Raw genomic sequence first — 17,500 nt, forward strand, 5'->3', positions numbered from 1 at the left:
TACACAACTGGTGTATTCGTAAAATAAATGTTCAGGACAGCCATTTTCAGGATTTTCACATTTTGTTTTCACATTATTGATCATGAAAGTTTCGTTCGGACACACAGTCACACAGTGATTCTTCAGCGCAAATGTTGAATTAGGGCAAACATTTAGACATTCTTTATCACGGATAAAATCCCTGTCGTCGCAAGCATCGACACAATGAATGAATGTTGTCATATTGTAGTAATAGTTTGTGGTACAAGGACCGATACCACATACTCCCTTAGTAGAGTATGGTAAGTCATTTGGACAGGCGGTTACACACGTGTTGTTATACTGATATTCATTTGACTCACATGCATCAACACACTTGTTTGTAAGTTGCGATTTGGTAACATTTGCAAAACTGTTCCATTGATAATATCCGTTGTCTTGTAATTCTATATATTCCAATGTAAACTTTCGAGATATCATTTGCTTTGGACATACAGTGTAACACGTACCATTATATACGTATTCATCGCTCGTACAAAACAGATTGCAATCGTCTCCTCTTTTAAAATGATCCACAGGGCAAGTTTTCGAACACTTTATCTGACGTATGAGATTTTTATCGTAAAACCACATGTCCGTAAATGTCCATAAAAATATTGTTTCAGCTATTCTTATTCTATACTGTACATTCATTGGGCAGAACTGCAAACAGTTCATGCCATTTGCGACATAGTTTTCAGGACAATAATCAATACACGAATTGTTTAATATATAAGTGTTTTTTGGACAGGCGTCTATACAACTGGTGTATTCGTTGAATAAATGTTCAGGACAGCCATTTTCAGGATTTTCACATTTTGTTTTCACATTATTGATCATGAAAGTTTCGTTCGGACACACAGTCACACAGTGATTCTTCAGCGCAAATGTTGAATTAGGGCAAACATTAAGACATTCTTTATCACGTATAAAATCCCTGTCGTCGCAAGCATCGACACAGCGTATGAACGTTGTCATGTTGTAGTAATAGTTTGTCATACAAGGGCCAACACTGCATATTCCCTTAGTAGCGTATGGTAACTCATCTGGACAGGCGGTAACACACGTGTTGTTATACTGATATTCAGTTGACTCACATTTGTCGACACATTTGTTCGTTAGCTGCGATATGGTTTCGAGTTTATACCAGTCATAATACTTTTCTCTTAATTCTTTATATTCGAAATGAAACTCTCGAGATTTCATTTTATAAGGACATTCAGTCAAACAACTTCCATTTAAAACAAATTCATTGTTCCCACACACTAAGGTGCATTCTTGCCTTCGTTTGAAATAACCCACTGGGCAAACATCCAAACAATTTTTGTTACGAATGATTTTTGAACACCTTTCATATTTGCACCCAATGCCAGTCACGTTGTTATATATAAATGGATGAGTGAGTGGACAATTGTCATAACAAGTCGTATTTAGTGTAAAGTCAGGACAGCTGTGTTTGCAGGCAAACAGATCGACGAACATCCCCGCTGGACAATGCTCAAAACAACTGAATATATAGTAAGCATCATCACATTTCCCCTGTGAGTTTAGTGCACAGTAGTAGGGTAAACTTTCTGGACATCCATTTAAGCACTCATTAAATAATTTGAAGGTTCCACGAGGGCATTCTCTGACGCAACTTCTATTAAGTATGTATTCACTTTCTTTGCATGTTTCGATACAAAATACCTTATCATTATGGTACCGATAAAACATGTGGGCATCACATTCATCTACGCACGTACTGTTGAGGACAAATGGTTTACTCTCTGGACATGCGCACATGCTGTCTTGAACGTTAGAAGGAATACAAAGTTCTCTACAAACTCCATCCTTGTTTGCTATAGGTTGAGATGAATGGCAATTCAAGACACAAGTATTATTAAAGATAACACTACCATTTGTGCAACGGTTGACACAATAACCATTTTCAATGTATTTATAACACTCGCTTGTGCAAATTGTGAGTGAGTCCCCATTGTATGTTATGTTTTGTTTGAAAGAATAAGATTCTGGACAATTGTCTACACATATTTTATTGCCATATATGCCATAAACGTTCCCATAAGAATCTCTATTGTAACCTCCAACATGCAAAAGCTGATTGTCTATCGGACAAATATCTAAACACGTCTTATTATATGTATATTTGGGACATTCGCTTACACATTTCCGTTCTATGAATGGCCCTATCGATACTTTCAAAGTTTCTTCTATAAAATCCGTAGGTCGACACTCATTCACACATGTCCTATCATTCTCAACAAACCAGTCCATACAGTTAGGAACACAATCGGTATTGTTTTTATAGAACGGTTCAGGACATTTATTCAAACATCCAAAGCTTGAACAAAATGGCTTGTGTAGTGGGCATTTGCTTCCGCGAGTACATGCCTCTAACAAACTTACCTAAAATATAACAATAGTCCGTCCCTTATGCCTGCATAAATTAAAATGTGACATAATAATTCTATAATGTTTAGATAAAACGTGACGAAATACAAAATAACGGCTAAAAAGCAACGAAAACATGTCCTTCTCTGTAGAGATGCAATACGCGATGCATGTAAGTTAGAATTGCATAAGAGCTTAAACAAATAAAATTTTGTTATCCCTTAAAAATGAAAATAATATCAACCTATTACGAGTTAGTCAAACATTAAATAGCTCTGGATGGGTGTGGTAGTAATTAGCAATTGATAAATATTGAGGTATAGTTTAATACATGTTTAATGTTGTTGATAATTAATGAAATCAGGATCTCTTCTTCCGAACCATTGGCATAGTTTAATGCTTAAACTTAGTTACGCTCTACTGCCAAATAATACACGCGGTGCATTATCAACTATAAGAACTAGTGCGTATCGATACATGTAAAGGTATGTTTTAATAAGTAACAGTTTAAAGATCTAAAAAGAAACCTGTGTTAATATTCAGTTCTAATCTCCTTCATTTTTCTTATGTATTTCAGAATTGCAATACCATCCATCGTTTGTAATGAACCAAATATTTCTTCAAGGTCATATATTTTTTCAGCTATAAATATAAGATAAAATAATTGAGCCATAAATACTACAATTTGTTTTTGCAAATATAAAGTATGAACTTGACAAGTTTTGTTTCGTGAACGTTTTTAGCAAGTGGAGTTTATATATAAAATCAGTTTAGGTTACGATTGTGTGTATAACAATAACAGTACCCCGGAATGGATTTTATCATATAACCAGATGAAAATCGATAGTATAACAACGATCGTATAAACTTGAGCTCTATACTATCGCTATTTTTAGATCAGATTTGGGTTTTTCCAAAAATTGGAGAATGTGTATTTGCCGAAAAGCTAAATCGCCAAAAATGCGATATTCGATATAATAGGAAATAATAGTATAACTAGAATAGTGTGTGAGTTTTGGATAAAGATCAAGTTGCGTACACTTGTTCTAAGCCTCGCATGATAAACTTGATCTTTATTCAAAACTCACATAATATTCTCTATATCTCGTTTATAGTCAACAAATATATATAAAACATTCAAAACATCAGTTTACCCTATAAACAACCAAGAGAAGTTGTAAGATCGAATAATACTCCATACTTCAGTATCACGGTTAACATCAAGCTTGAAGAATCCGAGCTATAAATAGAAACTGTAAATTCCGATATGTGTAGACATTGATCATGTGTTCGGTTAAATCGCTATTTACGTAGTCAAGCATATATACACATTAGCAATGCAAAACTAACATACATTATGCACGTAACAAAATAATAAAATAGGTAGACGTGCTTAATTGCTTATAATAAATTCTACAAAGTATGATTTGATATAATTCAGTAAAAAAGCTCAAGGCTTATGCTATGTCTATTTTTGTGTACATGTAAGTTGGTAGAGCTGCTGATAGGTGTTAACTCCTGAACTTCAAAATGTAATGAATAGAAATGTCAAATGTATAGAAGCACTAGAGTACTTTAGTCCAACATAGAAAGCGGATAGGTCTGCGAAAAAGACATACGTTATAATACGAAAATGTGCAACAGAAATGTAAATTGCAAGATATATTATACGGCATATTGCATTTGCATACGTTATAATACAAATTGAGCACAAAAATATTGTAGATATTGTTCAGATTAACAACAACTTAGTATATCTGATATGTTTTAAAAACAGTCGGAAAAAGATAAAAGGAGTCGAGCTTTAGAACTGATGAAGTTGTGAGAAGACAAGAAGCGATTGAGGCCCAGGGCTTCGTGGGCGGTTTATGGTCTGTTCTACTCTACAGATGAAGTAACATAAAAAATGTGTGACTATCTCGAATGAAAGACTGAACATAAAATTTGTTCATACGAGCCGTCTTTACCACCAAAGAAAAATATTCGCAAAGTTATTGGTTGGAAATCGAACAAACTGTAAAACAGAATAGCTTTTTCGGGAAGTAGATGTTGTAGAAGGCGGTCAGTTAGTGTTTTGTTCTTCTATATTTTAGGGTTGGAGAACCGTGTCATTATAAATGTTCAGCAATGCTGCTAAATGTTAGATTGGTTGTCACCAAACCGGACATGTTGGGTTTCCTCCGGGTACTCCGGCTCCCCCTCCCCCTATGTTAACAATAAGTTAATTAGGTAGGAGTGCTAGGGCAAACTCCAGGCTAACAGATATTGCAGCGTCTGGCTCGGAAAGGACCTAATAGACTTCGAAATACACACACACACATACAACACTAAATCGCCTGTTTGTATGCTGCCTCCTGTTCAATCATATGTATTCATGTTATCGCAGACTACATCAGAATAGATACGAATTTGTCATGTATACGTCATGTTTAAAGAGAGAAGCGACTTCCTATCAAGAGTAAAGTTAACAAATCTAATTTAATTGGTTCTTTGTCAGGTCTTGTTCTTTTTTAATTCAATGTGGTTATGATAAGATCATGAATTTGAAAAGGTAAAACCTAGGTTTATATGAGACGGTACCTTATTGAGTTGGCAGTTATTGACAGAAAGAGGCTGCATTGGGAGATTATTTGTTTTAGGTATTAAGTAATAAACCATTTATCAGCCTAAAAATAGATAATTGCACAAAAAGAAATAAAATAAGTAGCATCATCATCGGATTGTCGACGATGGTGTGTAAAGCAGTATCATCTTTAAACGGGCGGATGGGAGACTGAGTATCACTAACACTAACTTCTCTAATTTAATACGTCTTCAATCACGATTGCCCGAAATAACACCAATTCAAGTTTATGAATTAGTCGTACGTGCTATACTCTTATCAAATACCTCTGAAACGTCACAAAATACGGCTCTATCATATTATCCTTTATAAAGGGTTGCAAAAGAGAAAAGTGTAAATGACTTATATAATGCATATTGGCGAGAATTGGGGAAGTAAACTAATCTGGGACATTCTGATTCTTTGGAATTAAAGATATGCATATGCGTATCGGGTAATGTAAGAATAGATTTAGATGGAAAAAAAGAATAATCAATTATGTTTGTTTATCAATAGATGACTCATATACAATATCATTATGAACTGATTCAAACTCATTTACTAATTCAGTTGTGGCCGGGATAGTAGTGTCAACGTATCACATTAGTTGACGAGTCAAATATGTGATACATAAATATAATCGCATTAAATTATATAAATCGAAGTTTCACACAAATTGATTTGATCTAACGTAGTCATCTTTTTTGTTTTCCCATATTTAACGTCCACAGTTTGGCCTAGATTTGTTGAACCTACAAACCCTGTATATGCGATCTAAATGAGTTTGTATTGGAAGCCGGTTTAACAAGCATCAACGTTAACTGTAATCGAGTAGGATGCAATATTGATAGTGTGTACTAAATATAACCAGATTGCATTGAAATCGAAAGTATAAAATGTAAGAGTTTTTAAGAAAAAGTGTATTTTTTAGCTTTTGATAAATTTTTGTTTTCTGCAAATCTAAATAAGATAATGGCTGAAAACGCCTTCGCTATTCAAGATTTACCAACTGAAAAGGAATACGTTATTCCCGATTTACCAGTGAACAAGGACTACCATTTTTTTATTAGTTACCACAACAGTGACACGGCTACAGTGCACACTTTAGTAGAAATCCTAGAGAGAAAGGGAGTAAAGTGTTGTTATTACGAACGTGATTTTATACCAGGATCCACATTATTTGAAAATATACGAGAAAAAATGAGCAACAGTGTGCACATGCTGATTATTTTGTCAGAAGGTTTAGCAACCAATCCATATATTAAACACGAAATTACTGAAGCTTTGCATAGGCGAATAAACGATGGATATCCTATAATTCCGATAATGGTGGAGCCATGCACTGTTCCAGCCGACCTGAAGAACATTCGGTACATCGATGCAAAAGATGTTGACGTCTCAGAGATGCCTTCTTTGATCATTGATGCTATGGTCAAGAACAGTTAAGTGGGCAATAAACTCATATACATTCTCAAACTAACATTAATTAATTCCGATGCAGAAAATATATTCAAATTGCACATTTATGATGTACTCATTTGCTTGTAGTCGTTTTATAATGTATAAAATTTACATGCAAACAATAACGAGTTATCGAAGTGCTGAAATGTCTATACTGATACCAGAAAAATATCATATACACTAACGCACGAAATATATTACTATAGAGTTATAAAGTTAACAGGTCCGAGACAAGGGCGAGCTACCCTACTCGTATTATTGTATTGTCCTTGTCAATAATGGGCATGGTTATATCTACCAATGAGTAAGAGTCTTCAATCTGAATTGACATTGGGATTCCAACGGAATGATTAAATAAGGACGTAAAATACTACGGCGTGCGTTTTGTGAAAACATTAATATCACACGCATATTGAGGACACTGCTTTTCTTAATACTTTTAACGCACTAACTTTGAAAAGTGATCAAAACTGCTAAAAATCCAATGCTGTATAATAACTGACCATATTTATGATGATAATGATGATTCTGATGATAATTATGAAAAGGATGATGATGATGAGGATGATGATGATGATGATTATGATGATGATGATGATGATGATGATGATGATGATGATGATGATGATGATGATGATGATGGTGGTGGTGGTGATGATAATGATGATGATGATGAATGATGATGATGATCATGATCATGATGATCATGATACGGTTGATGATGATGATGATGATGATGATGATGATGATGATGATGATGATGATGATGATGATGATGATGATGATGATGATGATGATGATCATGATCATGATCATGATGATGATCATAATGATGATGATGATAATGATGATGATGATGATGATGATGATAATGATGATGAGGATAAACCGTCTTCTTCATCCCCTTCTTTTTCTTCGTCTTATTCTTCTTCTTATTATTATTATTACTATTATTATTATTAATGTGTTTTATAATTATTTGTTTCGATAATTCTGACATTCCTTCCGTCCTTTTATCCGTCCTTACGTCCATTAAACGGTCCGTGTTTGTTTCCGCTTAAGACATCATACGCTAATGATCCAAATTTGATGAAACTCGATATGCGGTATTAATATAGGTTCGGAATGTCCTAAATGTCAGGTCATTCCAGTCCAATAAAATTTCAGGTGTGTGTTGCCCCTTGAGTAACAATTTTTTATACACAAGGAAAGGTTAACATGCACACATTGTCAATGATTTTTAAAGGAGCTATTACTTTTCATGAATATTAAAACATTTTTATGGTTTTACTTTTCCCGTATTCTTATGGAGTTTTGATGCCTATTTTTGTTCAAACATTTGCATCCGTGGCTTTGTCATTTTTAGTGACATTTGATTCACAACTTATTTTCTCGTAAAATCTTACACTTTTATGTTAAAATGTTAAAACTTTGCGCATTTTGTTAGACCATTTGCATCAGTGATGTTGTTATCGTCTAGTGACAGTTGATTTACAACTTGTTTTCTCGCTAAATCTCTGACTTTTATGTTTAAATGTTGAAAACTTTGGTGCAGCAATCGCTTGGCATCACTTTCACATCATTTGGGTCAAATGTCAGTCAAGATAATGTCATTGTTCCGGATAAAGATTTTCTTTATCTTTCAAAGAGTTGTTTGTTCAGTTCATTATTACTATGCCATCAATTAATTATACACGGCCTAAGCGCATCATCGAGGATCATCCATCAGTTTCATAGATGTTCTTGTTTATTTTTGATTTCAATTTAGATTGACATTGGTATGTCCTTTTTTGAAAATAATTTAAAAGACTTTGTATACACACTTGAAACAGATTATGGCATCTGTTTAAAATGCTAACCGTAAAGAAATAAATGAAAGTGAACGAGTGATAATATATGCCTATTACATTTATTATTTTATTTTTCAGAAATTAAAGCTGACTATCAACGAAGTAAGTCTTCAATATTCCTTAACAATTTAGAAGTTATATTGTGATTTATGTTTGAAATTAGCATTTGTTGTTTGCGCCTTTTATAATATTATTATTTTAAAAGATATTATAAATATATTTCGCCTATCATATGATTAATGGGACTTGTTCACAAATTGGGACGTTTTGTGTAGTTTGTAAGTTAAGCTCAAAAAGGTCGTTGTCGGCTAGGTACTACTTTAAAGTACCACGGATACTCTATGGTATACTAGAATGTACACCGGGTTCGGAAAATACGCTTACATGCACCTGGCCACACTCTGGTGTAAAGTTTAGTATATTTTCCGAACCCCGGGTCCTATGACGTATACTTAGAAGTACCTTTGGTGTAGGAAAGAGGTTCCGCAGTAACTCGTTCTATGTGATAATTGTCAAGTTCCTTTCGCAGTAACTTTAAATTATGCAATAACTGTGCCAAGGAGTATAGAGACGCAACTCCTGGCGCGATCACTTTTTGGGAGCTTAGAAGACAAAGCTAGACATGCGTTTTATATAATAAAATTCGTCACTTTATTGATTTACGCCAACATATGTTAAATGACGTAGAGGTCAAGATGACGTTAAGACGTCAAGACTTGCAGACGGTTTTCTGCAAATAACAAAGTTACCTAGACATAATACAAAATTCATTCAGACGCATGCATCATATAAAATACATGATTTAACAAAGGTCTTTTAGGTCATGATACATACAATATCACATGAATACATAATTGTACATTCATACAGATCACACATATACAATCAATCAATTAACATATAACATTATGTGTGGTGTTCCTGCCCTTAACCAACAATCTAATCTTTTTAAGATGTAAAAAAAATACTGATAAAATATTGAGAAATACTATCGATAACGAAAAATTAATTCTGTCCTTAAACCGACAATTATTAGGTAACACAAATATTACTTACTGTATATTGCTATCAGTAGTCCCCAAAAATGATTAACAGTCGTGCCAGACCCACTAGTTTCAGAGTCTACTAGCACATGAGTGACCAACCTACTTGTTTCAAGGTTCTAAGTACACTGAAGAATTTGGCGACTTACAATAGGATTTCAAATAGTTAATATGCATGAATTCTAGGCCTGACCAATCGAAGTTCAAGAATTGCCCCTAAACATCGGATCCAATTATAACTTTTGCCTTATTTGGAGCATCCCTGCTCACCTTGGAATGCCCTGTCTGTGTTTATTCTAACAACAAAGAGACACTAGCAGAGGTTACAGCTGGGTGAAACTGTCATTTTAATAAAAGAAAATATGGTCCTAGCAGACAGGGGAAATCAACACACTACGACCATTTATATGCCCACGCATGGCACGTGGTTCCTGCAAGTCTTAGTCTCTCACACCGCCACCCAATGACCTTACCGTATAAGTTCATTTTACTTTAATAATTTTAGAGACTAAGCTATGAACAACTATGTCCATAAACAACTTTCATGCAGATACACAACACAAATGAATACATAACTAACTACTTTAAGTACACAGATGGACTGAGTTTCAACTATCCTATTATACTACAAAAAAGGACGTCATATTGTAACAATACTAGGCAGCATGCTTTAATAAGCACAGCTGGGTCACTGGCCTTAACTTTTTTAGTTCCGTTAACTCTGAACTTTAATGTCCGAACAAGACCATCTCAGCCGTTGCTTACCTCCTGCACAACTCCCAAAGGCCAATGTCTACGTAAAGAGTTCTCGTCACACACGAGCACAATGTCATTCACAGCTAGATTTCTCCTGTGTTGCCACTTTGATCTTACCTGTAAGGCTGGGAGGTACTCTTTTAGCCAGTGCCGCCAAAAGATATTGGCCAAGTACTGGACTTACCTCCACCACCGTCGGCAATAATTGACGGTCTTGTCGAATACACACGAAGGGAAACAACTATTTGGTCGTTACAACAACAGTGTATTCGACAAGAGAGCTTGCGGATCACGGTGATCATTACTTACATGTGTAATTGGTCGGTCATTCAATATCCTTTCAACCTCGGTAGCCAAAGTTGATAGGGCTTCGTCGCAAAGAAGCTGTTCACGCACGACATATTTCAATGCCTGTTTGAAGGATCAAACCAACCTTTCCCAAACTCCTCCCATATGACATGCATATGGAGGATTCAAATGTCATACAATACCTTTCTGGTTCAAATGCTTAGAGATATTACTCTGATTCAACTGCTGTATCGACTCACGCAGTTCCCTTTCACCTGCTGTCAGATTTGTGCCATTGTCACTAAAAATCTTCTCCGGTCTGTCTACTCTCAAAACGCTGTAACGCACAAATGAAAGAGTCGGCATTCAGACTGTGCGTAATGTCAACGTGTACCGATCTAGAACATAAACAAGTAAACAGACAGCCGTACCTTTTTAGCTGCCTCCTGTCAGATTTCATAAACATTGGACCAAAGATATCAACTCCAACGTAGGTAAATGGCGGCTTATCCGACTCAAGCCTCTCAACAGGGGGTGGGCTCATCTGTTTAGTTTCTGGCTGCTGCTGTCGTCTCTTACAACCAATACATTTGCTAACCACAGATTTAACTGATTTGAGACCAGGTGTTACCCAATACCGCTGTCTCAACAAGAACAAAATGTGATGTGGTCCCATGTGAGCATTGGTTTCATGGTATGACCTGATGAGAATTCTTGTCACATGGTGGTAACCTGGTAAAATGCTATGATGTTTGGCGTCGTTACTCAAGTGGGCATTTTCGAGGCGACCGCCTACCTTCAGTAAACCATCTGTAAAAATTGGGCTAAGTTTTGCAAGAACACTTTTACCTGAAACATGTCCTGATTTCAGGACACAACTGATTTTGTTGTTATACTCACACATTTGCACAAACGATAAAATGACAGGTGTAGCTTTCTGTAGATCACCTACAGTCAACGTGCCCCTGTTACAGTGAGTTTGCTTTCTTGCTAAATGTCTCTGAATGAGGTATGATTTAAACCTGAGTAACCACGCCACTGACCTCTGCAGTTGATGCCAGTTAGAGAATCTGATCATCAAGCGCATCAGAGGGTTTCATCTCTGTGGCGTTAGTATTACATACCTGCTTGGTTTCTGCATCATCATCTAGAATGTCTACATTCTGTGGGTTCTGTGGCCAGTCCTCCGTACATGTCTTTAGAAGTTCAGGGCCCTGTAACCATCTTACCAGTTTATCTGTTTCATTTGGAAACAGTCCCTAGATGCTATATCAGCCGTGTTATTTTGTAAAGGAACATATCTCCACTCTGCAGGCGATGTGACATCATGTATTGCTGCAAGCCTATTTGCTACAAATGTCTTAAAGCGTCGGGTTTCATTTTTGACGTAGCCTAAAACTATCATCGAATCGGTCCAAAAAAACCTTTCATCAATTTTGAGGTCCGGTTTTTGTGATACCAGCTGGTACAGCTTGACAGCTACAACTTCTGCAGCTACCTCTAGACGTGGAATGGACATCGCCTTGATTGGCGCCCGTCTTGACTTACCTATTACAAGGCTGATTTTGCTGTTGCATCGCTGAACATATGCAGTTCAACTTTCGATGTGCCATCGACAGCGACTGGCCTGAGACATCTATCGATACTTACCTGTGATAATGCAGGTAGTTTTTGCAGCCACTGCGACCATTTTTAATGTAATTGTCACAATTTGTGTCATCCCACTGCAGCTTCTAGCGGCATGCATTCTGCAGGGTTAGTTTCGGTATCAGAGTGATGGATACCACTAATCCAAGTGGGTCGTAAAGTGAGCTTGCTACTGACAATATAACACGTCGGGTGTGGCATTTATCAGGCAGGTCAACATCAAACACAAAGATGTCCTTCTCTACAAACCAGTGCAAACCCAGAGCACGTTCACACGGTTTGTCATTATCAAGGTCTTTTTTGTGCACTTAACTGCCCTGTCAGATTCGGGGATCGTGTCAAGAACCCTATTACTATTCGAAATCCACTTTTTCAACTTGAATCCTCCGTTTGACAATAATTCTCTCAGTTCAGTAGACAAATCAATACCTACCTGAACATCCGGTACGGACTTCAACAAGTCATCAACGTAGAAGTTTCTTTACTTCTTATCTAAAGAATTTACCTTAAGTTGCACTTCTACTCCAGTTCGCTGCTCTGCAGACTGATTCACCGTGGTAATGGTGAATTGGCGAAAAATACCTTTCGCCCATAATTTCTTAACCAGACTATTGCTGCACAATGTGACATCGCGACCCTCATCTAGTAAGACATATGTCTCAATTTTCTTTAAGCAGTACTGCACAATGACAGGTACAATTCGTAGACTTGTCTTACTAGGTATGGAGACATCAATTTCAGTGCAGCAATTACTGCGGCCTACCAGGTTCTGGTTTTCTACAGGCAAGGGTCTATGTAATAATGTGTTGTGCTTTTCCCCACAATTACTTACTTCACACTGACTACCCTTACTGCAAAAATTACGATTATGTTTGAAGTTCAAGCAGTTTTCGCACATCCTATTCTCTCGCACAACAGCTAATCTACTATCAATATTTATTGTTTTGAACCTGTCACAGTTGATCAATTTATGACCCTCTTGACAATACACACATGATAAACGCCTAAACTTCCCCTGTTTAAACCCATTACTACCTCGTACCTGGCCATCTCTCCCTGCATTTGATAATGTAACAACTTACCCACGGTCCCTAAAAATGACCTGATGTGACCTAGAACTGACCGCTGACCGAGGAATCGTCTGCTTAGACTCACATACAAAATCTTTGCCATACGTTGTGTTAGCTTCCCGGGCCCGCTGTAAAATAAAGCGGACCAAGTCTTTAAATGTGGGCTATGTTCCTTGTTCTATCAAATTACTTGCATGCTCAACTCATTTTGACCTTATGTGTGTGGGCAGTCTCCTTACAATCTTAAGCAAGTATTCCGTGTTATTAATATCAGAGGAATAACCCAACCGTGAAAGTGTTATTTCACATGTTTCCATGTAAAGTGGCCGATCCATTAGGCTTTGGGCATCATTAGATCGAATGCGGGGGCCATTAATCAAACGTTCAACATGCGACCTAGAAACTAAGTGAGGCTTACCATACCTGTTGAGAAGAATTGCCTTAGCCCTTAAATATCCATCTAAGGGAGGAAGGACCACACAATCTTCAATTGCACGTTTTGCATCACTCTTACAACATTGAATGAAATAACTTAACTTAAGTCGATCGTCTGTTACTCTACACTGAATGTTAGTTTCAAAATTACAAAAAAAATGCAATAAACCAATGGGTTCCCTGACAATGTTAATAATTCCGGTTTTGGAAGGTTCATGTTGTCCTGTAAGTTGTTGGTGAATTTTTTATTTAACTCCTTAAAGGTATTCCTCCACTTTTATGTCACTGTTCACAGCTGTATGTGACAACGTCGTCCTTGTGGCATCGACTTCACTGGATCTTGATGGTCCGGATCCGGATGAGGCTGAGGACGTTGAATCAACCTCTGCATTGGTCAAACGATTTTCGGGGTCCTTGATCTCGATCTGTTGTCGTAGCTCGACTGCTTGGCGTTCGAGCTCAAGGCGCCGGCGTTCCAATTCTTGGCGCCGTCTGGCTTGTTTGAGCTTAAGCTCGACACGGCGTCTCCTGCAGCTACTCATCTTGCTTTATCCGCATTGGCTTCTTGGCGGTTTCCGGCAAACTCCACCTCCTCGTCTGCACTTATATGCATGTTGCAATATGTCTTTCACAGACTATGCAATAACTGTAGGAAAGAGGTTACGCAGTAACTCTTTCTATGCTATCAATATCAAAAATTTACTGATTAAATATCAGGAAATACTATCGATAAGGAAAAAGTAATTCTCTCATAAAACCGACCTTTATCAGGTAACAAAAATATTACTTACTGCATATTGCGATCTGTAGTCCCAAAAAATGATTAACAGTCGTGCCAGACCCACTAGTTTTAGAGTCTACTAGCACATGAGTGACCAACCTACTTGTTTCAAGGTTCTAAGTACACTGAACAGTTGGGCGACTTACAATAGGAATTCAAATACATGTAGTTAATTGGCATGAATTTTAGGCCTGACCAATCGAAGTTCGAGAATGGCCCCTAAACATCGGATCCAATTATAACTTTTGCCTTATTTGGAGCATCCCTGCTTACCTTGGAATGCCATGTCTGTGTTTATTCTAACAACAACAGAGAAACTAGCAGAGGTTACAGCTGGGTGAAACTGTCATTTTAATAAAAAATTATGGTCCTAGCAGACAAGGGAAATCAACACAATACGCCCATTTATATGTCCACGCATGGCAGGTGGTTCCTGCAAGTCTTAGTCTCTCACATGTGGTACTTTTAAGTAGTACCTGAGCCGACAATGACCAATCGTAGGAGGCTCAATTTGTCGTTGTGGGCTAAGGTACTACTTAAAAGTACCTCTGATGGTCTTAAGTATACTACAATTAACCCAGGATACGGAAGATACGCTTAAAAGCACCCGGCCATACCCCGGAGTACTTTTAAGTATAGGTTGTGTACCCCGGGGACTTTGTAATATACGTAAGTGAAACCGTGGTACTTTTCAGTAGTACCTGAGCCGACAATTACCAATCGAGGGACATTATATGCATACATTTTATATTTAAACATTGGAACTGTGGCCCTCATTTGTAGCACGAACCAGTATCATTTGAACGAAAAGGCTACAACTTGAACCATTCGTCCATCCGCACCATTTTCTGTTTGAAAACATTGACTACCTTAAATAAAGATTCACGTGTTGTTACAAAATGTAACGAAAACGACATAAAAGCATCTATAATTTTATCAATTTCCGATGATAATTTTTCATACACGAATCTGTTATTTCAGTAGGCGTCTACGTGGTTCGTGTTATTTCGCTGCGTGGTTGTGAGTTCTCATTTTGTTTGGACAGTGATAAAACGTTTAAAAACTATCATTTCGATGTTCTGTACAAAAGTCTCTTCAATGTTATTGTTTTTAACAACCGAACGGAAGTAAACTTTGAGACGAGATATAATTTAGCATGTTGCGAAAGAAGGGCGTGACTATCGTTCATGAAGCATTAACACTTAACATATCGATACTTTGAAGTTATTCGCGGACACACATTGCATTATACAGAACACAACATCTAAACACAGCAAGGGTTATGAAACCCTCTATAAACTTACAAGAGTTGAAACTATCACAAAATTTAAATACTCCGCACAAATTTTAATATAAGCAAAGATACTTGGAATAGCACTGATATAAATTATTTTTGTTAAACCACTAAAAACTTGTAAAACTTGCAACCTATTTCTGTTATTAATTACAGAAAATTACAACAAAAGTGAACGCGAAAAGATTGGGGGGGGGGTTAAATACTGTCAGTTAATTCAAGCTCTCAATCTGGATTAATAATAAGGGGCGCTATATAGGTGAACATGTATGATTGATACATATAGGATCTGGCACGAGTTGTCATACTATACCATACTTTATTAAACGAGTTCAGGAATTTTGTTAGTAAGCGAGCCGTTGGCGAGCTTACTAACGAATTTCCTGGACGAGTTTAATAAAATATGGTATGATATGACAACGAATGTCAGATCTTTTTTTATCACATGCTTTTAAATGAGCAAATTATATAAATATTTACGCAAACATAATGATAAATCCCGAATGTTGTTTACATTTCGTGACGTCATTTGACGTTGCAACGTCATTTCAGCAAAATAACAAAATGCGATTGGTCAATAAACGAAAACTAAGCCAATAAAAACGCTTACAATGTTGTATTACACATGTGTAATATAAAACAATATGTAATGGTTGTATTACATGGAAAACAGGGTATAGCATGTGATAAAAGGCTGCTTTAAATATCTTAATAACGCTAATAAGTGTTGGCTAACATTCTTCGTCGAAAAGTAATCCGCTTTACTTTTTTTTTCGGCGAAGCTGTATACGCCAGCTTCTCACCTCAGCCTGACCTTTGTAAGCGACCAATCGATTTGAATATAAAATTTCCCGCCGGTAGGCCTGACACTTTTCACAGAAGAAAACGTGCAATCTACAAACAGATTTCACATCATCATTAATATGTTATTCCATCGACTTTCTGTTATTGTGAAGTGTAGGGTATGAAAAGGGATACTACAGTTCGTTTAGCAACGATGTAAACTGCGTATTCAGCATGAAACAAGTGTATCATACTCAATTCTCGACATCAATACAGAGTGTTTGCCCCTTTATATTTAGAAGAATGTCAGCGCCAGAGCGTTTTTACTTAAGGCTGTGTTCTCGTATTTAGTAATTACTACGATATTGCATTCTGTGCACTCATAAATTTTAGATCATATAAGTATTGTTGTTCAGTAACCTGATATACGCTTTGACGAAAATATTTAAAATTGTTATCAAAATTGACCTTTAAACACACACAAGCCGTCGTTCCAGCATTGAAATTGTTACCTCACTTTAATGCATTGCATTCCAACCCGCAAGGTATCAAGGTCAGTTTGCGGTCAGTTACAGAAATCGTTATATAAGCGCTATCGCGTAAACTATGTGCACTTGAAGTTTATTTTCATCAGGAAGATACTGAATAAAGATATTCAGCGATGTAATTTTGGTATGTCAATCATAGATTGTTTAATGTATTTTCAACAATTGCATGCCAAGGATAAATTTTGATTAATTTAATAAGAAGTATTTATCCATTTAGACCAATTTATTAAGCATGTGCACGATGATCCACGATACTATTTATAATGAAATCAAATAAGAATTAAGTGTTGCCGGCTGACCTATATGCTTTTATTAAGTTTCATGCTTCTTGTGTGTTTCTATTCTGGAATTATAGATATCTGAGTAATAATATATAATGAAGCGAAATAAGCCACGAAATCTGGCGCAACACCCCGTAATTGAGTTTCGTGTTATGCAGCTAAGAACTGCGCAGAAAAAGGCATTGGCTATTTTTGATCTCATAGATATAACTTTTGATCGCTCATAAACACCGGCCACAATCAACGCCA

At 36.6% G+C, this 17,500-nt stretch overlaps 2 protein-coding genes across 2 annotated transcripts in view; one reads left to right on the top strand and one right to left on the bottom strand.

Annotated features, from left to right (window-relative positions):
* Nucleotides 1-3,687, bottom strand: part of LOC127870855 (proprotein convertase subtilisin/kexin type 5-like) — a 5,304-nt gene extending 1,617 nt beyond the window's left edge. Inside the window, exons 1-2 of the mRNA XM_052413435.1 lie at nt 3,567-3,687; nt 1-2,427 (exon numbers count right to left, since the gene is read on the bottom strand). The exon at nt 1-2,427 is cut by the window's left edge and continues 1,617 nt beyond it. Of these exons, the coding sequence (XP_052269395.1) occupies nt 1-2,427; nt 3,567-3,611 (2,472 nt within the window). The 5' untranslated portion in view covers nt 3,612-3,687. The remainder of the gene's footprint in view (nt 2,428-3,566) is intronic.
* Nucleotides 3,688-5,857: 2,170 nt separating this feature from the next.
* The window catches only part of LOC127834381 (uncharacterized), a 17,645-nt gene continuing 6,002 nt past the window's right edge, over nt 5,858-17,500 (top strand). The window contains exons 1-2 of the mRNA XM_052360573.1: nt 5,858-6,455; nt 8,404-8,427. Coding sequence (XP_052216533.1) covers nt 5,987-6,455; nt 8,404-8,427 — 493 coding nt within the window. The 5' untranslated portion in view covers nt 5,858-5,986. The remainder of the gene's footprint in view (nt 6,456-8,403; nt 8,428-17,500) is intronic.

This window comes from Dreissena polymorpha, chromosome 1 (genome assembly GCF_020536995.1).
Source record: "Dreissena polymorpha isolate Duluth1 chromosome 1, UMN_Dpol_1.0, whole genome shotgun sequence".
Classification (NCBI taxonomy): Eukaryota; Metazoa; Mollusca; class Bivalvia; order Myida; family Dreissenidae; genus Dreissena; species Dreissena polymorpha.